General features: G+C 45.3%; 1 protein-coding gene across 1 annotated transcript in view; it reads right to left on the reverse strand.

Moving 5' to 3' along the window:
- CACNA1E (calcium voltage-gated channel subunit alpha1 E) overlaps window positions 1-24646 on the reverse strand; it is an 817054-nt gene that overhangs the window by 124880 nt on the left and 667528 nt on the right. The window contains exons 7-8 of the mRNA XM_073571345.1: window positions 21635-21787; window positions 17741-17919 (exon numbers count right to left, since the gene is read on the reverse strand). Coding sequence (XP_073427446.1) covers window positions 17741-17919; window positions 21635-21787 — 332 coding nt within the window. The remainder of the gene's footprint in view (window positions 1-17740; window positions 17920-21634; window positions 21788-24646) is intronic.

The following is a 24646-nucleotide window of genomic DNA, read 5'->3' on the forward strand; positions in this document are numbered from 1 at the left end:
CAAAATGAATTCTGATACTGAATCATGGTTACATTACTACGGTATGTTATTGTCTTTTGGAAAACTCCAAATAAACAATATATATAAAAAATGACACACCAAAGAGACAAATTTGGCAGCGTCATGAACGCAATAAAAATGAGTGTAAAGATGCAATAAAAACCACAAATGACCTAATTTACCTAATAGGTGCAGAAATGCTGCAGAAAATCGGCAACAATGAAAACTCACCATATGCTTATCGTGGGATCGTAGCCTTACATTTCTTGCACTGCTCCAATGACTGGAAGCAAGAGGCTGCAGGGAGAATATAACTTCATTTTCTCCCTGCAGCTGTGCGTCCAGTAAGGCAGTCAGGCATTTTCAGTACAGCGAGCAGGCACCTTCATAATGCAATATACCTGCAGATTAACCCTATATCTGCAAATAAATAGCACTTTTGGAGGTCACAGGTTACCTTTTACATGTATATGGACAATATGGCAAATTCTGAAAATTTGTCTGGAGTTTTGCTTTTAGCAGCTCAAGGTTGTCAAAGCTATGTGACATTTATTCAAGTTTTTCAAATCCATTCATTATTTCACAGTTACATTTGGATAATAACATTATTTTGGCCCCCATAATTATGAGTAATTTAATTCTAATAATATCTACCCAAAATTTTTCAATTATGACAGATGTCAATAACAAAATTACCGATGAATCAAAGCCGCCCAGAAATAGCCTGACGCATCGACAGAGTACACGTTATACTAAGTGCTATTCTAGGCAACGTTTGTGATAATCAACAGAAAGTTCACGACAACTATTAAAGATGAAAAAAAAACCTAGGCGAGGTCATCGCTGCCATATAATATGAAAGCAGCGAGATGATCACATCAACTGGGCACAATGCCCTCGCACTCCTCCTCTTCTCCTCTAAGTGCTGACACAGAATGCACAGCCTCCTAATGATGAGCAGCATGGGAGCGCAGATGCTCGCGGCTTAGCTGACACTCATGAGCCTTTGCCAACACATATTCAGAGGCCAATTACATTAATTAACACGGGGAGGAAAAGGGGAGTGGAGATCTGGGTGGGTTTGGAGATAATGTGCAATGAATGAGAACATCCAAGAAAAAAAATGCATGTTCTATGACTCAGGTTCATGCTGGGTGATATGGCATCAACAGAAGAGACTCAATGGTTAGATACTTCTGATGATCCTATTCAAGAAGATTATTGACATCCATTGTATAAAGAAAAAAAGTGAAGCTGAGAATTCTGAACTGAAGCTCTGACTTGGGGCCATGCTGTAAGGGCATAGTCAGATGGCCGTATAACACAGACGAAGATTGCATTGCAATGCTCGGACTGGCCGATTTCATTCACATGAAATCCATTTGTTCATCCCTAGACTTAACCAATCTCCTTGGGCGTCACCGGAGTCACTTCCCCGATGATGACAGGGGGCATGTGACTGCTTCCCCAATGACGACAGCAGACATGTGACTGCTTCCCCGATGATGACAGTGGGCATGTGACTGCTTCCTTAATGAGGACAGGGGACATGTGACTGCTTCCCTGAGGACGACAGCAAGTATATGACTGCTTTCCCCAATTAAGACAGTGGGCATGTGACTGCTTCCCAGATGATGACAGCGAGCATGTGACTGCTTCCCCAGTAACGACAGTGGACATGTGACTGCTTCCCAGATGACAGCAGCAGGCATGTGACTGCTTCCCTGATGACGACAGCGGACACGTGACTACTTCACCGATGACGACAGTGGGCATGTGACTGCTTCCCTGATGACGACAGCGGGCATGTTACTGCTTCCCCGATGATGACAGCGGGCACGTGACTGCTTCCCCGATGACGACATCTGGCATGTGACAGCTTCCCTGATGATAACAGCAACAGCGGACATGCCGCCCCGATTAGGTGATACAGTATATACGCAAAATTTGCAGCCTTATGAACATGATAGTGATTGGGGGTTGGTGACCATAACGGTAGTGATGCCATATTGAGATTGGCGGATCAACGCTTTCTATTTGCATTTCTGACATTTTATTATTATTATACGCTATCAGTTTTTTACTCAGCTATAATTGATAGTGATGTGAGTTTTATTGGGCACTGTGATGTTGTACTTGCTACTAAAAATGTTTATATTTTATGTATTTCATGTCAGGGGGTAGTTCGTGTGGTGATTGGTGTATGCGTATTAACCACACTATATAAACCCCTCTATGGTTCACTGTTCGTACTTGGTAAAGACCTATGTCAGATCGAAAAGTTGTATTTATTGATGGCGGAATAAAACCTTATTATATAATTCAACACCCTAGACTGGACATTGTCTACCTTTTTGCTTGTTGAAGACTTCCAAATTGGTTCCTTGGAGATTTTGGACATGCGTCCCATTATTGAGCGCTGTCAGTGACCTTTATTACTTTACCAATCTTCTTGTCACAGGTACTGTGTGTCAGTCTGACCATCAAGCACTGATTAAACTGATGAAGAGACTTGAGTAGTATCGGGAAGATGCTATTTGTTACCATCTTTTCAGCCACCGTACTCATTAAAAGGTATCAACCCCTGAGGTCTCTCAAAATGTAATACTTTTCTATCTACCCACCTTTCGTGTCTCCCTTTTTTCCTCATAGACTGTAAGCTTGTGAGCAGGACCCTCATTCCTCTTGGTATCTGTTATGATCTATGTGATTATTGTTATGCTGTAATGTCTATTGTCTGTACAAATCCCCTCTGAAATGTAAAGTGCTGCGGAATATGTCAGCGCTATAGTAATAAAATGTATTATTATTATTATTATTTTTATCTACTGGCTAACACGGTGCAAACACATATTTTTCAGTAGTTAGCACTGACAATTTTCAGCTCTAGGTCCAAATCCCGTACAAAATCTGCAAGGAGTCTGTATGTTCTTCCCAAGTTTGTGTGGGCTCATGCAATCAATGAATAGGTGATAATTTATAAATTGTTAGAAGTCTATCCTCTGAGACCTGCACTGATCGGCAGATCGGAGGACCGATATCCCCATTCAGCAAGTAATGGTAGTGAACATGCCTGACTTCCAAAAGGACATCAGACAGAGTACAAAAAGTGACTCCACCTGCTTAATTAAACTAACTCAATGGCCCCGCATGAATATCATTTTTTCCAGACCTCAGATGGCAGCCAGGCCAGGGGCTCACAATCTAGAGAGAAACCAGAGGAAATCCATGAAAACACAGGGAGAACATACAAACTCCTTGCAGATGTTTCCCTTGGTTGGATTTGAAAATGAAGTGGCGTGAGGCACTCACCGTCCCAATATTATCCTTTATTCAGTTATTACATATAAAACAGCATGGAGACACAAAGTGGAGACGTACCAGACGACAGCCGTTTCGCGCACACAAATGCGCTTCCAAAGGTCTAAGGTGTGAGGAACATGACGCATTCTAAATAGAGGTACATGACCTCCTCTCGTCTGCTGGGTATCAACCAGCCAGCTGGAAACCTCACAGCCCATTATATTCCGGAATAACCACTAGCCATTTTATTATACAAGAAACAAATAAAAACAACATATTAAAACAAAAAATTATTAAAGATCATAGAAAAACAGACATATCATTCTTGTCATTAAATCCCGTGGCACCTTGTGCTTTAGTACATAGGATCCAGCGAGCTTCTTTTCTGAGTAGCAATTTATGCAAATCCTCTCCTTGTGGAGGTAATTTTACCCTTTCAATTCCTGCAAATCGCAAAGTTTCTGGATTACCAGCATGTTTATCTTTTTGTCCGCTTCATCTAACTAAAGCCTCCGTCACACACAGCAATCTCACCAGCGAGATCGCTGCTGAGTAGTGTTAAGCATTCCGATACCGCAAGTATCGGGTATCGGCCGATATTAGCGGTATCGGAATTCCGATACTGACTTCCGATACTTTTGTCATATCGGATACCGGAATCGGAAGTTCCCATCATGCTATGAGCCTGCTTGCTTTGATTAAGCCAATGGGAATCCTCCGAAGTATGGGCACATCCTGTTAGGCATGTAGGCATGTTAACTATTGGCATGGCTGTGATTGGCTGCCGAAATGATGTCATGATGCACTATAAAAGCCACCGCAGCCGCCATTTCTGGTTCACTCTGCTGTGAATTCAGTTAGGGACAGGCTGCTGTAGAAGACTGTGAGGGACAGTTAGAAATAGCGATTCCACCAAACATCTAGTGCTTTACCCAGGCTACATAAACCACCACTGTAGCCTTCTTTGCCCTAGCAGCAGTGTTCACAGCTGTCTGCAAGGGCTGTGTGAGTGCAGCTCACGCTGTGGAGTGGGTCCTGCAGCCACGTCAGGTTGTAGGCTGCCCAGCGTGCCTCACTGCTGCCTCATACATCTTTTAATTTTTGAGCTGCATTTTTTACATAATTTCAATCTAGTGTACTTCCATCCGTATCCATATACGTTGGTTGCAAACACTAGTAGTAGACAGCGGAGCCTTTCTGCAGTCTTTCAGTGCTAGTGTCCACTTTGCTGCACTGTTCACGGCTGTCTGAGAGGTCTCTGACTGTGTGTGAGTGCAGCTCACGCTGAGTAGTGTGTCCTGCAGCTACGTCTGGTTATAGGACGCTCAGCGTGCGTCAGTGCCTCACACATATTTTTATTTGAGTGCAGCTCATTTTTTCTTCTATTAGTGTGCATCCATCCGTCTCCATCTACGGTGGTTGCAAACACTATATAGGAGTACACAGCGGAGCCTTTCTGCAGCTTGTCAGTGCCAGTGCCCACTTAGCTGCACTGTTCACGGCTGTCTGAGAGGTCTCTGACTGTGTGTGAGTGCAGCTCACGCTGAGTAGAGTGTCCTGCAGCTACGTCTGGTTGTAGGACGCTCAACGTGTGTCACTGCCTCACACATATTTGTCTTTGAGTGCAGCTCATTTTTTCTTCTCCTATTAGTGTGCATCCATCCATATCCATCAACATTGGTTGGTTGCAAACACTATATAGGAGTAGATAGAGGAGCCTTTTTTTCTGGCTTGTGCCCTGCCGGCGCAGCCAGATTAGTATTACCCAATTTTTTTGGAGCCTCATCTTTTGCATTGTAGGTTACCTGCCTGCATTGTAATAGCTCCAAAAAGTTGTTGATACTATCAGTTTCAATTCTTTGTTCACATACTTTGAGTTTGTTTCCAACAAAGAAACCACCAAAAAAGTTCACCAAACACTACATTTGGAACTTGTGTAGGCCACATCAGCTCCTATTAAAGTGTAGTCCACACACACACACTTCATAAAATTAGTGTTTCTTGTACCTGTAACCAGCTGTTCAGGAATAAGCACACTAAGGCCCCCCTTTGTACTTTTCTGCCTATCTTAAGCAGTCTGGCAAGATGAAGAAGGCAGGGAGTAAGGCGCGTGGGCGTGGGCATGGAGTTTCAGCAGGGAGAGGACGTGGGGATTCTGCAGGGAGAGGACGTGGGGGTTCTGCAGGTAGAGGACGTGGGGATTCTGGGCCTGCTGCGGGCACCAGTGGATCAGCATCCCCCAGTTTTAGCAGGCAACAGTCCTTTATGCGCAGCTTTGTAGGACCTCAACGTACCCCACTGCTGCGGGAGGAACAAATTGAAGCCGTTGTCGGATGGATGGCAGCTAACGCATCGACTTCAATTACTTCCACAGCCTCTCAGGACCAGAGCACCGAAGAGCAACCATCTGTCTCTTCACCACCTGCCAAAGTGCCCAGGCAGTCAGAGAGACATGGACAGGAGCCATCACAGTCTCTACTTCTGTTCTTGGAATCTGTTGGCTTGGAAAGAGGGGGCCAGCCAAGCAGCATTCCTGAATGTGAAGAAGAGGGAGTATGCAGTGATGCGCAACTTCTTTGTCCCTCTGAATCTGAAGAGGCGAGTGGGCCAGTGCCTATGGTCAGCACACCTCAGTACGCATCAGATGATGACGAGACTCAGTTGCCACTTTCTGGTGCGTACGGTGCTGGCGAGACAACCCCGGAGAAGCAGCTGTTTGAAGAGGGGAGGGAAGATGATGAGGTCCTTGACCCATCATGGCGTGAGGAACAGGAAGGTGGTGGGAGCAGCTCGGAGGAAGAGATTCCCCTACCGGCCAAAACAGGAGGCAGAGGGAGGGGGAAGACTTGGTTGCCTGTACCCTCCACTTTGGCACCCGTTAGGAGCATTCCTCATTCCAAAGGCAAAACGGGCGCTCCCAAGACTTGCAGTGCGTGGTCCTTTTTTGACACAGTTGCAGATGACATTTGCTTTGTCAAATGCAAGCTGTGTCATCAGAAAGTCAAAAGAGGGAGAAATGTCAGCAACCTCAATACCACAAATATGTGGAAACATGTGCGCACCAAGCACGAGTTGGAGTTGCAGAGACACCCTGAAGACGTAGGCCAACGTACAGCACCACCTACCACCTCTTCAGTTCGTGTTGGGGCCTCTTCCTCCAGCTCACACACTGCTGGTTCGGCTTCCTCACAGGATCGCCAAGGAAGAACCTCTGCCACTGTTGTCCGGAGACCCTGTCAGATTCCACCCATAGCAGCACGTTCCCATCCATCACAGCCATCGGTAGCACAGGCATGAGATAAAAGGCGCCCTTACTCGGCAAACCATCCCCGAGCACAGTCTCTGAATGCTGGCATTGCCAAACTTCTGGCAGTTGAAATGCTGTTATTCAGGCTGGTGGACACTGACACCTTCCGGGACTTAATGGCATTGGCAGTCCCCCAATACAACGTGCCCAGCCGCTTTTATTTCAGCAGGCGAGCCGTCCCTGCCCTGCAGAAACATGTTGAGGGCAAAATAAAACATGCGCTACTAAACGCCGTTAGTAGCAAGGTCCACCTGACCACCGATGCGTGGACCAGTAACCATGGACAGGGACGATACCTTTCCTTCACTGCCCACTGGGTCAATGTTGTGGAGCCGGGTACAGATCTGGAGAGTGGCGCTGTACGTGTTCTTCCAACGCCACGGATTGCAGGACTCCAGTCTGTACACATAGACTCCTCCTCCTACTCAAGTTCCTCAGAAACAGCAGAGCAGGAGCCTGTTACGACCGATATGAGCACAGCCATGGCCAAACGTCAACAGGCTGTACTCAAATTAATTTCTTTGGGGAATCGAAGCCACACAGCGCAGGAGCTCTGGAATGCTATCAAGCAGGAGAGCGATGTGTGGTTTGGGCCAGCGAATCTCCAGCCGGGCTTGGTAGTGTGTGACAATTGCCGAAATCTGGTGGCAGCTCTTGGCCTAGGCAACCTCACACACATCCCATGTCTGGCACATGTGCTTAACTTGGTCGTGCAGAGCTTTCTGAGGGACTATCCGGATCTTGATGCACTGTTGCACAAGGTCCGCATAGAGTGCGCTCACTTGCGGCGTTCCAGCACGGCAAGATCGCGCCTCGCTGCTCTGCAGCGACGATTTGGCCTTCCGGAACATGGCATCATATGTGACCTACCCACCCGGTGGAATTCAACGTTACATATGTTGGAGCGGTTGTGTGAGCAGCAGGCAGCAGTCATGGAGTACCAGCTGCATCAGGCGCAAACAAGTCGCACTGTGCGCCGTTCACACTTCAGCACCATTGAGTGGGCCTCTATGAAGGACATTTGCCTCGTTTTGCGTGCCTTCGATGAATCCACGCGGATGGCGAGTGCAGATGATGCACTAGTCAGCATGACTGTCCCCCTTATCTGCCTAAGCAGCAGTAACACAGGAACAAGTGTAGATTGTGCTGACGCCACTTCAGAGATGTAGCTGGCGGGGTTGGAGGCCAGGGTAAATAGTAGAGACAGTGGAGCCAGAGGCCTAAGTGGAGCATGGTTAGAATCAGTAGTAGTCAACAACCTCCATAAAAACCGCTGCCCATTGGCCTCTGCATGCGGCATGCGTAATCCTGGGCTCCAACAGCGTCAGTTGGTGTTCAGAAGTGTCGTCTCCACAGAGCCAAACACATTCGTTCAAGTGTTAGTGGGGTTCAGCACTGACAGCTGTTCCCCTGCTGTGGAGATGGCAAGTCTCCTGCTGCCTACACCTGCCAAAATCCAGTAGGCCCCAGCCTGCTCCACGCCTGATCCTGGGCTCCAATAGCTTCAGTTGGTGTTCAGAAGTGTCGTCTCCACAGAGCCAAACACATTCGTTCAAGTGTTAGTGGGGTTCAGCACTGCCAGCTGTTCCCCTGCTGTGGAGATGGCAAGTCTCCTGCTGCCTTCACCTGCCAAAAGCAACAGGCCCCAGCCTGCTCCTCGCCTAATCCTGGGCTCCAACAGCGTCAGTTGGTGTTCAGAAGTGTCGTCTCCACAGAGCCAAACACATTCGTTCAAGTGTTAGTGGGGTTCAGCACTGCCAGCTGTTCCCCTGCTGTGGAGATGGCAAGTCTCCTGCTGCCTACACCTGCCAAAATCCAGTAGGCCCCAGCCTGCTCCACGCCTGATCCTGGGCTCCAACAGCGTCAGTTGGTGTTCAGAAATGTCGTCTCCACAGAGCCAAACACATTCGTTCAAGTGTTAGTGGGGTTCAGCACTGCAAGCTGTTCCCCTGCTGTGGAGATGGCAAGTCTCCTGCTGCCTTCACCTGCCAAAAGCAATAGGCCCCAGCCTGCTCCTCGCCTAATCCTGGGCTCCAACAGCGTCAGTTGGTGTTCAGAAGTGTCGTCTCCACAGAGCCAAACACATTCGTTCAAGTGTTAGTGGGGTTCAGCACTGCCAGCTGTTCCCCTGCTGTGGAGATGGCAAGTCTCCTGCTGCCTTCACCTGCCAAAAGCAACAGGCCCCAGCCTGCTCCTCGCCTAATCCTGGGCTCCAACAGCGTCAGTTGGTGTTCAGAAGTGTCGTCTCCACAGAGCCAAACACATTCGTTCAAGTGTTAGTGGGGTTCAGCACTGCAAGCTGTTCCCCTGCTGTGGAGATGGCAGTCTCTCCTGCTGTCTCCGCATTCCAAAGACAGTAGGCCTCTGCCTACACCCTCCTATTTCCTGGACTTCAACACAGCCAGTTGTAGCTCGGAAGTGCCGTCCACATGGAAAGAGACACTTGCTCCCGTGTCTCAGTGGGGTTCAGTAACGCCAGCTGTTCCTCTGCTGTGTGGATGGCAGTCTCTCCTGCTTTCTCCGCATTCCAAAGACAGTAGGCCTCTGCCTACACCCTCCTATTTCCTGGGCTTCAACACAGCCAGTTGTAGCTCAGAAGTGCCGTCCACACGGAAAGAGACACTTGCTGCCGTGTCTCAGTGGGGTTCAGTAACGTCAGCTGTTCCCCTGCTGTGTGGATGGCAGTCTCTCCTGCTGTCTCCGCATTCCAAAGACAGTAGGCCTCTGCCTACACCCTCCTATTTCCTGGGCTTCAACACAGCCAGTTGTAACTCGGAAGTGCCGTCCACACGGAAAGAGACACTTGCTCCCGTGTCTCAGTGGGGTTCAGTAACGCCAGCTGTTCCCCTGCTGTGTGGATGGCAGTCTCTCCTGCTGTCTCCGCATTCCAAAGACAGTAGGCCTCTGCCTACACCCTCCTATTTCCTGGGCTTCAACACAGCCAGTTGTAGCTCAGAAGTGCCGTCCACACGGAAAGAGACACTTGCTCCCGTGTCTCAGTGGGGTTCAGTAACGCCAGCTGTTCCCCTGCTGTGTGGATGGCAGTCTCTCCTGCTGTCTCTGCATTCCAAAGCCAGTAGGCCTCTGCCTACACCCTCCTATTTCACGGAGGGTTATGGGAATGTGGACAGAGCAGGCGACATTGCCGGACACACATCAAGGGATTAACTGACCGGACTGAACACCTGTAACACAGGAACAAGTGTGGATTGTGCAGACGCCACTTCGGAGCTGTAACTGGCGGGGTTGGAGGACAGGGGAAATACGAAAATCAGTGAAGCCACAGGCCTAAGTGGAGCTTGGTTAAAATTAGTAGAAGTCTACAACCGATCTTAAAATTTCTTCAATGCAGCCTCAGCCTGCTCCGTGCTTGTTCCTGGGCTTCAACACAGCCAGTTGTTGCTCGGAAGTGCCATCTTCACAGAGTAAAACACTAGCTCCTGTGTTTGTGGGGTTCAGTAACGTCAGCTGTTCCCCTGCTGTTTTGATGGCAATCTGTCCTGCTGCCTCCCAATTGACAGCACATCAGGCCTCAGCCTGCTAAGTGCTTGTCCCTGGGCTCCAACATTGCCAGTTGCTGCTCATAACTGACTTTGGCACGGGTACTCCCTCCTGCCCAGCTTGGTTCCAGCCCTGCCTGCTGTTTCTGGGAAGTGTCAATGTCAGTTTGCCACCCCAAGTTGCCATGTCGTGTTGCGGTTGGGTTAGCCGAGGCTAGGGTGCCAGCAGTTTAGGTGCTTCCTATGTGGACTGCGGGTTCTGGTAAGAAAGGCTTGTTCCGTAGTGCCAGTAGGACAAGCACCCCCTGTAGGACTGTGTGATTCGGTAACTGCGGCCAGCTTGCGGCATGCCAACTTTGCTTTTCAAGGGTAACTTCAGCTGCCCCTCCGGGTTCCAGCACCGTCAGCTGGTTCTTGGCAGAGCCTTTGGCCTAGGTGCCTCCATCTCGGTATCCGAGTTCCGGCAACGTCTGCTGGTCCTTGGTAGTGCTTTGTAGCACAGGTACCTCCTGCTTAGTAACCGGGTTCCAGCACCATCAGCTGGTCCTCGGTTGTGCCATTGGCTCTTATTCCTTCTGCTGCCCCTCCGGGTGCCAGCACTGTCAGCTGGTCCTCGCTATTTCCATTTGCTCTTGCAGCTTATGCTACCCCTCCGGGTTCCAGCACCGTCAGCTGGTTCTCGGCAGAGCCTTTGGCCTAGGTGCCTCCATCTCGGTATCCGAGTTCCGGCAACGTCTGCTGGTCCTTGGTAGTGCTTTGTAGCACAGGTACCTCCTGCTTAGTAACCGGGTTCCAGCACCATCAGCTGGTCCTCGGTTGTGCCATTGGCTCTTATTCCTTCTGCTGCCCCTCCGGGTGCCAGCACTGTCAGCTGGTCCTCGCTATTTCCATTTGCTCTTGCAGCTTATGCTACCCATCCGGGTTCCAGCACCGTCAGCTGGTTCTCGGCAAAGCCTTTGGCCTAGGTGCCTCCATCTCGGTATCCGAGTTCCGGCAACGTCTGCTGGTCCTTGGTAGTGCTTTGTAGCACAGGTACCTCCTACTTAGTAACCGGGTTCCAGCACCGTCAGCTGGTCCTCGGTAGTGCCATTGGCTCTTGTTCCTTCTGCTGCCCCTCCGGGTGCCAGTACCGTCAGCTGGTTCAAGAGGACAAAGAACAGGAAGACAACCACCAAGATGCAGAACAACAAGAGAGAGAAGACAAAGAAGCATAAAAAAACAAAGCAGAAGAACATTAAGCATAAGACTAATACTCTGAGCAAATGATATTATCTTATTTATAAGCAGAAGAAGACTAAGCAGTGTATGGGGGTGAGTCCGTTCCTCCACGTGGTGCCCCTGGAAAAGGCCTGCTGCTGCAGGCCAAACTGAACGCGGACAAATCCTGTTGTAAATCTTTTGTGACAGGCAGAACGGAAGGTGTAAACTTCTAACTTTTCTAGATAACAACTACAGGAATGCCTGACACAAATAAGAATATGATGAAGAAGAATAGGAAGAAGATGAAGAAGTTGAATATGTAGAATAATAATTGTTGAATAAGAAGAATATGAAGAATGTAAGAAAAGGAAGAAGAAGAAGAATGTAAAAAAAGGAATAAGAAGAAGAATGTAAAAAAAGGAAGTAGAAGAATGTAAAAAAAGGAAGAAGAAGAAGAAGAATGTAAAAAAAGGAATAAGAAGAAGAAGAAGAAGAAGAAGGTAAAAAAAGGAAGAAGAATAAGAAAGAAGAAGAAAGAAGAAGAAGACATACATGTCTGGCAAAATATAAATGAGGCTAACATAGTCAATATCTTTGTAACTCCTAACGTCTTTAAAAAAAAAGTTTAATTCCTGCTATTCCATTTGATTGGGCTAAACCTCTATGGCTTTAATGTCTCCTCCACCTCCCACAATACATTCTACATTATTCTTAGTTGTTTTTCTTCATGTAGAATTAACCTACAAGGAAAGAAAGGGTTTTTTTTAATTCCGATATTTTGGCCCCATTGACTTGCATTGGTTCCCGGTATCGGAATCGGCGATACCGATACTTTTTTTAAAGATCGGCCGATCCATTCCGATCCGATATTTTCAAGTATCGGCTGGTATCGCTCATTTCTACTGCTGAGTCATAAGTTTTGTGACGCAACAGCGATCTCACCAGCGAGATCACTGTGTGTGACACTTACCAGCGACCGGCCCCCCTGCCGAGTATCGCTGATTGTCCTGGAATGGTCAGGACATTTTTTTGATCGCTGGTCTCCCGCTGGCCAGCACGCATCGCTGCGTGTGACAGGTGGGAGACCAGCGATCAGCAAGCAGGAGCTGGTAACTAAGGCAAGCAGAGGGCTTCTAAGCGGCGCGCAGCGCTTAGAAACCTTCTGTGTACCTTAGTTACCAGCGTGCTGGGGCAGGGAGCTGGTAACCAAGGTACACATCGTGTCTCTAAGTGCTGCGCAATGCTTAGAAACCCAATGTGTACCTTGGTTGCCAGCTCCCTGCCCCAGTGCGCTGGTAACTAAGGTGCACAGTGGGTAACTACGTGACGTGTGTCGCTTGTTACCCGCGTGTCGCTGTCCTGATCGCTGGTGAAGCTGTCTGTTTGGCAGCTCACCTGCGATCATGTAGCGACACACCAGCGATCCTGACAAGGTCATATCGTTGTCGGGATAGCTGGTGCGTCGCTATGTGTAACGGGGCCCTAACAAACATCTACAAATAGGAGGAGTGGTAGATGAGTGAAGGATTTCATCTCATGCCACACTTGTTTTATGGTCTATGTTTTGTTCTGTCCTTGCGGTTTCTTTTATATAGGTAAAACTATTCACCCTTTATTTGTTCGTTTAGAGAACATTTTAGTTCCATCATGACAGGTAAAGGGGTCCCTAGATTAATTAACCATATAAGGGATAAACATGCCGGTAATCCAGAAACTTTTCAATTTGCAGGAATTGAAAGGGTAAAATTACCTCCACAAGGAGGGGATTTGCATAAATTGCTATTCAGAAAATAAGCTCGCTAGATACTACGTACTAAAACACAATGTGCCACGGGATTTAATGACAAGAAGGATATGTCTGTTTTTCTATGATGTTTAATAATTTTTTGTTTTAATATGTTGTTTTTATTTATTTCTTGTATAACAAAATGGCTAGTGGTTATTCCAGAAAATAATGGGCTGTGAGGATTCCAACTGGCTGGTTGATGCCCAGGAGATGAGAGGAGGTCTTGTACCTCTATTTAGATTGCGTCATGTTCCTCACACCTTAGACCTGTAGAAGCGCATTTGTGTGTGCGAAATGGCTGTCATCTAGTACGTCTCCACTTTGTGTCTCCATGCTTTTTTATATGTAATAACCAAATAAAGGATAATATTGGGACGGTGAGTGCCTCACGCCACTTCATTTTTGGATATGGACTTTTGCTTTGAAATTTTTGGTGTGGCACCCAAAATCCCTGAACCCGTACCAAGGATTAATCCTGGAGTTTTTCAGCGGTGCGGCCCATTCTGTTTGCTTGGTTGGATTTGAAACCAGGACTCCAGCAAGGCTACAGAGCTAACCACTGAGCCACCGTGCTGCCTCACTTTTTTGCTGCAACAGGAACTTGGTGTAGCAGTAAAATGACAAGTAAAGAATGCATAAATTTTCCTTGCTAGTAGTTTACAGTAATAAATTTTCATTTAAGGCTGTGTTCGTCTTTGTGTGTTTCAGCCCGTGTCAAGTGTTTTAGCGTTTTAGCATTTTTTGATGGCAAGAACAGCACAATCTGTAGTTGTATTCCACTGAAACCTCAGCAGATACTTGAGCAATCCCCATTATAAGTAAAGGGGATACATAAGGGGTTAGTGGATTAGTGGATCTGTTAGAAAATAGAGTTGGCGTAGTTGTCTAAAGTAGATCTCATATTAAAAAAAGTTATACTGACGCTTCATTAGCAGAGTTGCATTAGCGGATGTTGGAACAAGCAGAAGAAAACTGCACCAATATACACCAAATATGGTATTGTGCAAAATGTACATTTCTTTCTATATGTGAATCGCACTCTGCCTGACAGCCATGGCTAAAGGAAAATAGGTCTGTATCGATAAGTACAGCCGGGCACAGCTGTCCTACAAGTGATGATATGATGGTATGAGCTGCGCCTCCAACACCGCATCACTCATAAGGGCTCTTCCACATATGCTAATATTTCTGGTATTGGAAAAAACAGTACCAGAGATATTCGTATTGTGTACCGTGTGATTAATACTTGTGGCATACATCATAACTCTTCCCTGCTCACGTTGCGATCAACGTTAGCAGGGCAGAATGTTGAGAGCTGTGTTCAACTGATAACAGTGAGAGCAGGTGGCGACTGATGGGAGTATTCATCAGCTGCCGCCTGAGCTATAAATAAATAAATAAAAATGATGTGGGGTTCTCCTGCATTTTTGATAGCCAGCCAGGCAAAAAGGACAGCTGTGGCTTACAACCCTCAGCTGTCAGCTTCAGCAAGGCTGGCTAGCAAGAATAGAGAGGTCACCATGATGTATTTTTTAATCATTTAAATAAATTGTTTTTAAAAATGGCATGGGATTCCCCCACTTTTGACAACCAGAAAAGTTAAAGCATACGGCAGGCACAATTCTGGTGCTTTGCCTGGCTTTTCCCACTTGTCCTGTGGTGGTGGCAATTGTGGTTCAAATTTGTGGGGTTGATGTCACCTTTGTTTTGTCACATGACATCAAGCCAACAGCTTGGTAATAGAGAGGAGCCTATAAGACACCTATCCATTACTAATTCTATAGTTGTATTGTAAACAAACACGCAGTAAGTATAAATTCCTTTAATTGAAATAAAAACAAAATGCATTTTTCCGTTATTATTTAAAAATATCAAACACAGTTATACTCACGTGACACCCATTCCTTTGAAGCCCTCATCTCCTGTAATAAAAAAATAAAAAACAACCATATCTCTCACCGCTCCGTCTTTCGGTCCCACGTCGTAATCTATATCTGAGTATAACCAGTTTTCAACCTATATGGTGCCAAGATGTGACCATCCAGGCTGATAACCACTGAGAAATGAGTTTCTGCAAGTGCAGCATCAGTGGCCAGCGGTGACATCATCGAGGTTACCGCTGGTCAATGAGACTGCATACTCAGCTGTGCGGAACTGTGGTGACCTCAGCACCATGAGATAAATTCAGTGAGCTCACCACAGTTCACTGTGAGAGATTTCTCACAGTGAACTCACTGAGCTGAACTGTGGTGAACTCACTGACTTTCTCACAATGCTGAGATATTTATTCTGTCTGTGTGTTTGTTTTTCATACAACTAAAGGATTAGTAATGGAGAGGCATCTTACAGACACCTCTCCATTGCAAAGCTGTGGACTTGATGTCACCAGACAATACAAAGGTGACAGCAACCCCACAATTATGAACGCCACTTGCCACCACCACAGGTCAAGCCAGGCAAAGCGCTAGAATTGGTGCATCTAATAGATGCTCCTTTTCTGGGCGGCTGCAGTTGCGTCAACACAAACTAAATCTCCAAGCACGCCAAAATGCTCGGAGGACACCCGAGCATGCTCCGGAAAACCCGAGCAACGAGTATATTTAAATAGTTAAAAAATGAGGCATGGGGACCCTTCTATTCTTGATAATCAGCCTTGCTGAAGCTGACAGCTGAGGGATGAACCCCGCAGCTGTCAATTTTGCCTGTCTAGTTATCAAAAATACAGGCGAACCCCACATCATATTTTTTTAATTTATTTATTTATAGTGCAGACGGCGACTGCACCAATCACGTTGCATTGTAGCCTATCCTGCATCTTTGGTGTATATATATATATATATATATGTATATATATATATATATAGTTTAAATACAGTATATAAATTATTTATATATAGTGTTATGTGAGGTGTAATATGTTTAGTGTGATGACTAATGTAAAAGTAATGTATAATGTAGTAGTGTACAGAATGGGATAGCATAGATTAAAGGCCCATTACATTTAGTGATGCACCAGCGATCCCGACCACGATATGACCCGGTCAGGATCGCTGGTGCATCGCTAAATGGTCACTAGTGAGCTGCCAAACAGGCAGATCCCATGAGTGATGCAGCAGCGGTCGGCGGTCAATACTTACCTGTCAGACGCAGCGATGATTACTTCTTCCGCCCGCGTCCATGGCTCGCTCGTCAGCGCCAGCAGGAAGCCGACGATGAGAAATGGACCAGGTCGATCTTGCGCGATCACCGATAACCAGCGGGGGGGGGGCGGTCGGAGGTGAGTGTCACATGTAGCAATATCGCTAGTGATATCGCTGCTGCGTCACAAAATCGGTGACGCTTTATCGATATCGCTATGTTTAAAAGGCCCTTAAGATATAGGCTTGGACTTAGGATATAACATAGGTAGGATTAGATAGTGAAGTTAGGGTAAGGATAGAATTAATGTTCAGGACTAGCCCATAGTGAGAGGGGCTTAATGTTAGGGAAAGAGACCACTTCTTGTAGTTAAAATAAAGAAGGACTGGAAAGACACAAAGAGCAAAAAGGGTCTTATCTGGGTAATAATGTTAAAATGATTGCATAATGCTGCTCACCTGGTCAGGTTGTGTGCACACAAACACTGACAACACTGTAGGCTGCAGAGGATAAAAGTGATGGTAATGGAGAAACAAATGGGTTAATTTTGCGCTGCAATAAGGTAAACATGAGCAATACCTGTCTGAGTATAAATGGTTTATTTGTCAACGCGTTTCGAAGTATCCAAACTTTTTCCTCAGGACAATCACAATAGATTTATATATGATCTATTTTGGTTGTCCCGAGGACCAAGTTTGCATACTTCGATACACCCTGACAAATAAACCACTTATATTCGGATTGGCATTGTTTGTCATTCCCTTACTGCAGTACAGAATTAACCCATTTCTTTCTCCATTACCTGCATTTCCTGTAGTTAGGGAGATAGGGAGAAATTCATGATCAAGTAGGAAGTGTCTGCAAGCAGTGCTGCCAATGTCTACTGAGGAGAGTAAGGGACAAGGGAGTAGCGCGACCTTAAATCAGTCGAGGACGAGACAGAGTGGCCTTTAACATTAAAGGGGTCCTCATTGAATAGGTCGAAGTATCATGAGAAACTCTGTGCTTGCAAAATGCCAAAGGTAATGTGCCTAAACAGGACTGAATGGTAGATCCATGGCACCAGGAGTGTAAGATATAGGACACGGAACTGCTGAGCAGGTAGAGAGACCTGGTGATCAGGACTGTCGCAAAAGCTAGGCTGTGATGAAGTAGGGCGAAACATTGTGCTTAACCAGCCCTAGTGTAGTCTAACGGGGAAGGATATGATTTACACTGTGATTTACACTGTGATGGAAACGTCCATAAGACTTTGTACCCGCTATCCCTTGTCTACAACTCTTGCCAAGTTACCGTTGAGTAAAGACTGCGTTATAGAATGGGAGTCTCCTTGTTTGGACTGTGGAACCTGTGGTCCTGGCCGGCCAACACATACGGCTTCAGGTGGCCTGCACCAACATCAACACCATGAACCAATACTTCATGTAGTGAGCTGGGGCGTGAAGTCTCAAAATCTGGAGGGATCATTGCTATCAATACATCATCCAATAATATTACAGTACATACATTGTACAGCACTGTGGTCCAGCCCTCCATGGTTATACACTGGAAGACGGTCAGCACCGCAAATAGGATGTTGTCAAACTGAGTAATTCCATCATTAGGTCCAATCCAATCCTTACACGCATATCCATTTGGACATCCGGGTACTCCGCAGGGGTGAGGAGGATCCATTGCTTCCCATGCTACAAAACAGAAGTTTGCCATATAAGTAGCAACAGGAAGCCGGCGCTGTACATAATGGAGACAATTTTTTTTTTTTGGCACAACATGTTAATATCCTATCCCTATCTGTCATTGATGCTCATGCTTCAGGAAATATCCATATTGGCTGCAGTGGTGGCTGTCCAGCCCTGGCCTCTCTGTAGCCTAAGAGGACACCATTATTATGTATGGCACATGTCAGGTTGGCGTGAATTGGAAAAAATTTTGCGTTGAGATCCAGGAGCCTGAGATCATGTTCACACGTAGCGGAAATACTGAGTTTTTTCATCTGCTTTTTTTGGTTAACTGTCCAAGCAAAGGGGATGTGATTTTATGAAAACTCATGCAAAGACGCTGTTGAAATTTACATTTTTTGGTGATTTTTTTTTCTCACTTATTGGAATCCTGAACAAAAACGCATTTATAAAAACACAGTTTTTTTTGTGCTTATGCATGATTTGAGAGACCCCACCCCTCTCTTGTGTGACATGCACATAAGGAGCTGTCGTGCACCACGTGCCCATACTGGGAAGCACCTGTCTTCATCCTGCTCATTTAGACACTGTTCATATGTTCAGGTTTTAAATACATTAGATAGGGACTGCTTCAGTACGGGTTACGGTGACGTTGGTGAAGCAGCTTGGCATACATTTTTTTGCAAAATGCCCTGTGCTTGTTATTACCTTTTATCAGCACTTGCTGATTACTGTTATATGTCTTATTGCAAGGTATTTTGGCACATCTGTCAGTCTGTGCTTTTTTTTTGTGTTTCAGTCAGGGTGGTGTGAACATGGTCCAACAGACTTGTTCACATTGTGCATGTCACATGTGTGTTTTTAATGCATTTATAAAACACAGTAGCATTTTTTTAATGCAGATTCAACATTTTCTGTACTAAAAACATATTAAAAAATGCTGCTTCAAATCAGCACTAAAAGCACATCAAATAAGGTGAAAATGCAGCTAAAGCCACAGCAAAAATGTAATGATCAGAGAACATTGTTATTGCGTATTATGATAAGGACACCTGCAGAAAAAAATTTTTCAGCATTTATGTAACGTGAGTAAGATTTTAAATAGTTTAAATGCCATCATGCTTTATTTTTTATACTAAAAAAGGGCCCAGGATGGGGGACATATATACCAAAAAGGGGTCTAGGATAGGGGGCATATATCAGGATGGGAGACATATGCCAGAAAGGGACTCAAGATAGGGGACATATATACCAGGATGGGACACATAATATACCAGAGAGAGAACCAGGATAGGGGGCATTTATACGAGCATGGGGGACATACATGACATATATGCCAGAAAGGGGCTCAAGATAGGGGACATATACTGTATACCAGGATTGGGGACATAGTATACCAAAAAGGGGCCTAGGATGGGGGAGGTTTATACCAGAATGGGGACATATATGCCAAAAAGAGCCCAAGATAGGGGACATATACAGTATACCCGGATTGGGGACATGTATACCAGAAAGGGAACCAGAATGGAGGACATATATACCAGGATGGGGGACATAGTATACCAAAAAAGGGCCTAGGATAGGGAGCATATATACCAGGATGGGAGACATATATGCCAGAAAGGGACCCAAGATAGGGGACATATATACCAGGATGGGGGGCATAATATACCAGAAAGGGGCCCAGGATGGGGGAGATCTATATGAGCATGGGGGACATGTATGCCAGAAAGGGGCTCAAGATAGGGGACATATATACCAGAATTGGGGACATGTATACCAGAAAGAAAACCAGAATGGAGAACATATACACCAGGATGGGGGACATAGTATACCAAAAAGGGCCTAGGATAGGGGGCATATACACCAGGATGGGAAACATATATGCCAGAAAGGGACCCAAGATAGGGGATATATATATAACAGGATCGCTGACATGAAATACTAGGAAGGGGCCAGCCCATCATGGGGGGCATATATATCAGGATTGGGGACATAGTATACCAAAAAGGGGCCTAGGATGGGGGGCATATACACCAACATGGGAGACATATATACCAGAAGGAGGCCCAGGATAGGGGGCATATATACCAAGAAGGGGACTAGGATGAGGGACAGGATGGGGGTATATATACCAGGATGTGGTATATATACACCAGAATGGGGTCCAGGACCGGGCACATATACGGTATATACCTGAAAGGGGTCTAGGATAGCGGGCTTATATACCAGGATGGGGGACATATATACCTGATGGGGCCCAGAATGGGAGACATTACTACATAATGAAGGGGGAAGGGCAAAACTTATGTCTTTAAAGTATTTAGAATGTTATAAGGGTCCATATATCTGACCAACATGCAGCAGGGCCAGGTTCAAATTTTGCAAAGGGGCCCATTGGATTCTAGTTAGACCACTGGATACCACTGTCCTTTGCATTAAGAAATGTCCCTCAAAGTCGTTACTGACTTACAGGGAAATTGCAGGGCTACCTTGGTGTACTTTAATTGTTGCGCTTCCTGATGAGAAAAAAAAATCACTTAGGCTGGTTTCACATTTGCGTCTGTGTGCACAGCATTTGATCTGCATAGATCTGCACGCGTCATGCGCACATATATTTAACATTGTGTACGCAGGGACATGCGTTTGCATGCTTTTGCGTACGCATGCGTCGTTTTGCGGTGGGCGGTGAACGCATTATGTTGCATTTTTTGAGGCGACAAAAATCCATCAAATTTGCGCAGGCATGCGGATGAGTGCGTCACAAAAAAGCATTACTGTCCATGGGAAAGCGTTGGTACGCAAGGACATGCATACAAATGCGTTCGATACGCATGCGTTATTCAAAATACATATAGAAATCCCATGAGACATGCCCATTTTTGTCTGGTATCATATCGAACGCATGCGCAGAAACAACGCAAACGCATACAAATGCATACACACGCAGCATTTTTTCCCCGCCATGCGTAAGGCTGGTTTCACATTAGCGCTTTTTAAGCGCACGCACGGCCGGGGGTAGCTCCGCCCCCGAGCCGGCTCTCTGCCCGGCGTGCCCGCCCCTTGCTTGTAGCGCCGCCTCCTAGCGCACAGCGGCGCCTGCGATCGGCGCACCCTATCTTTAGCATAGGGTGCGCAGATCGTGCGCAGGCCGTGCGCTAGTTGCGCTTTGACCTGCGCTGCGCACTTTTGACGGTGCGCCGTGCTCGCCAAAATCAAACTTTTCGGATTTCGGCGTGCTCGGCGCACCGTCAAAAGTGCGCAGAGCAGGTCAAAGCGCAACTAGCACACGGCCTGCGCACGATCTGCGCACCCTATGCTAAAGATAGGGTGCGCCGATTGCAGGTGCCGCTGTGCGCTAGGAGGCGGCGCTACAAGCAAGGGGCGGGCACGCCGAGCAGAGAGCCGGCTTGGGGGCGGAGCTACCCCCGGCCGTGCGTGCGCTTAAAAAGCGCTAATGTGAAACCAGCCTAAGATGATGCGCATAAAAACACTGTGTAAACATGCGCTTTGCATGCGTTTGCGCATGCGGATGATATGCTGAGGACTCAAACGCTAATGTGAACCTATCCTTAGGGATACGCTGAGGTTACATTGTTTTGTGGGAATGCCCCAATTTTGCTGTGACTCTCATATGATACTGCGCCGTTATACAGCCATATTTTTGATATGCCGTAGCCATTTTATACAGAAGCATCAGACTAATATACCGTACGTGTACCTGACTGGTTCCTGTAACAGGCCTTGTGCAATTTTCCGCTGTAAAACTCAAGTCCAATAATTGCAAACATTAGAATGGCGAAAAAAAGCAGCAATCCAATCTGAAGCAGAGGGACCATGGCCTTCATTATGGATTTTAAGACGATCTGTAAACCTGTGGGGAACACAACACACTGATAAACTTAAAGGGAAGTTCACTCTTGTGGCCATGTGTAGTTGGCAGATTCTGGAAGCAGCAGTTTATATTGCGTTAATGCACGTTTTAGAGAAAATATTCCGTAGGATCATTCCCATGACGGTAGACACTTAGGGGGATGTGCACAGGGAATTTTCTTTTAAGCAGGACAGCACTCAAAAAAAGCCAGAAAAATCACATCAAAAAAGATTTAAAAGTAACTTCCTATACATTTCTATTGTAAGTCCGCCTATTCATAGTTTCAGTCTTTTAAGCATTTTTTCCTTTTCAGGATTGAAAAATGCCTGGTGGAAAAAAAAAAGGTCTTGCGACTTCTGTGATGCGATGGTATCTGCTCCAAACTAGACAGTGTCCAATCAGAAGGCTGTGAAGAATATTTCAGGATACAAACTATTCCAAAACATTTCAAAAACTCTACAAAACTGCTTCAAGAAAAGAAAAACTCTCCCAAAAAGTCACCGATGAAAAACATTTAGTGAATCAATTTCCACTAGAAAACTCGTCATTTTTTTTATCACTTCTAAAAACTAGGTGCACATATCCCTAATATATGTTCATACATTTTTTTAAGAATTTTAGCAGAAACTCTTCAAAATATTCCTCAAAAAAATCCACTTTGCTATTCTTAAGTAAAAAATTTTTAGCTTTTTTTTTTTCTAAAGAAGTTATGAAAAGCCCCAGGAGGAAAAAAAAAATTGTTTGTCACTTCTATAAAATGGATCCTGAAGGAAACCCCTCCCAACTCAGCACTGTCCAAGCAAAAGGCTGCAAAAATCTCGAGGAAAACTATTCCAAAAGTCTTCAAAACTGTTTTAGGAAACGCTTTAGAGAAAGAAAAACTCGCAAACCTCGCCAAAAAAAAAGAAAGTTTTCTGAAGCTTTTTTTTTTCTGCTTGAAAAAGTCATGATTTTTGGAATTCCTCAAAAATCTCAGTGTGAACGGAGCCTAAGGTCACGTTCTCACATTCAGTATTTTACATCTGTATTCCTAAGCCAAAATCAGTAGTGGAACAGAGGAAAAGTATAATAGAAACTCGTGCGCCACTTCTGCATTTCCCCCACTTATGGTTTTGGCTGGTAGAAAATACTGATCAAATACTGAATGTGTGAATGAGGCCTAAGAGGAATCAATGAACAAAATAATGAGTGCAAAAACATTATGACATTTGGTCACATACAGATTGCGGCAGTTAAAAAAACTTTTCACCAGCACCTATGAAATGATTTTAGAATATCTTTTTTGGTAACTGAACTGTGCTGTTCCTCTAGCAATCCTCCTATAAATAAATTAATTTGTTGACAACTTGGCTTTCCTATTCTCCCTGCCAAAAAAAAAATGTGTCCCTGCAGTGTCTGACAATGGTAAAATCCAAATATCAGGTCAATGATATCACAAAATATCACAGTATCTATTATTACATTGCTACAGTCCAATACCGGCACTAAAAAAAAATGGGAGATAGAAATAATATAAACTAATGTCTTTTTGCAGTTGGCTATAGCGACTGCAGGTGATTGTGGCTTTTATTCTACAAATAAAAAAAAAGTCAAAAATGTCAAAAAAAATTTTCAAACAAACTAAAAAGCAAATAAACAAAAAAGAAAAAGAAAAAAAGAGAAAACTCCTATAAAGTTAATTAGTGTGCTGCCGAAAGTAAAAGATGAAAAGAAAATGTATGAATGTATGACATCATCGATTCCATAAAAAATACCTTAAAAAGACCTATGTCAGATTGTTGCTTTTTGCTCATATAAAGTTATCAGAAATATGTAGAGAGTATCACCCTAAAATTGCCCAAATGCAACAAATGGTCCTAAAAAAAAAATCACTTTTCTAGTTGTAAAAAAAATATGAATTTGGTTTGATAATCATTGAAATCATCGGTTATATTGTACAATCGATGTCGGAAAGACAACCCTCCCTAAAAATATATATATATATTTTTTTATGCTGCCATAAATAAAACAATATATAAAGTACTGTCTTATATGGGTAAAAAGAGACGGCTTTTGAAATGTGAATGGGAAAAAACAAACAAATGCTTTAAGTACCAGGTTTTAGGAAAGGACAGGTGTTATGAATGAGTCACCGTAGGAGGCAAAAGCAGAAATACAAGCTAAGTTCAGAAAACCAGAGAAGTTGGCAACTATCAGATTGCAGACCCCTGAACCTATCAACACAACTAGCAGTAGCTGTGGGGGGTTCCTACGATGCCCTAGACCCCTCGATCACAGCCGGAGAAATACATAGGCCTAAAGAAAGAAAGGGGAAATCTAAACTGCCCCAGAGCAGACCCCAAAGCAATAGGCAGCCCCCAACATTTAATGACGGTGAAGCAAGATGAAAATACTAACACAGACAGAAAGATAGACTGAGCAAAGACGGGGCCCCAAAACTACCTAGATAGGAAAGGACAGGAAGGCTGCTGTCTGCAATCTGCCAAAACCCTATCAAAGACATAAGCCAACCAGCTGATATGAAAAAGGCCCTGAAGCAGCTAGGCTTCAAAAACTGAATCAGCACTCAGGTATTTTCAGAAGACAGAGCTAAATGAATTCAGCACACCCCAGCAGGGAATGGCAGAAATCCAGAAAAACAAAGCAAAAACAAAGTCAAAGCACAAAAGCAAAAGGCCGAGCAGCAAACTTAGCTTTGGAGGAGCAGGAATTCAGACTGGTCTCCAAGGATCCCACAGAGAAATCACCCACAGGGCAGAAGGGCTTCGGCCGCCTTATATCCAGTCCGTAACTCCACTCAGCCAGTCCTCATCATCAGCCTCAGGTGTTTGACAATCAGGCTCACTACCTTTCTTTACC

The sequence above is a fragment of the Dendrobates tinctorius genome, unplaced genomic scaffold (genome assembly GCF_039654945.1).
Source record: "Dendrobates tinctorius isolate UK_male_01 unplaced genomic scaffold, ASM3965494v1 ptg000029l, whole genome shotgun sequence".
In the NCBI taxonomy this organism is placed as follows: domain Eukaryota; kingdom Metazoa; phylum Chordata; class Amphibia; order Anura; family Dendrobatidae; genus Dendrobates; species Dendrobates tinctorius.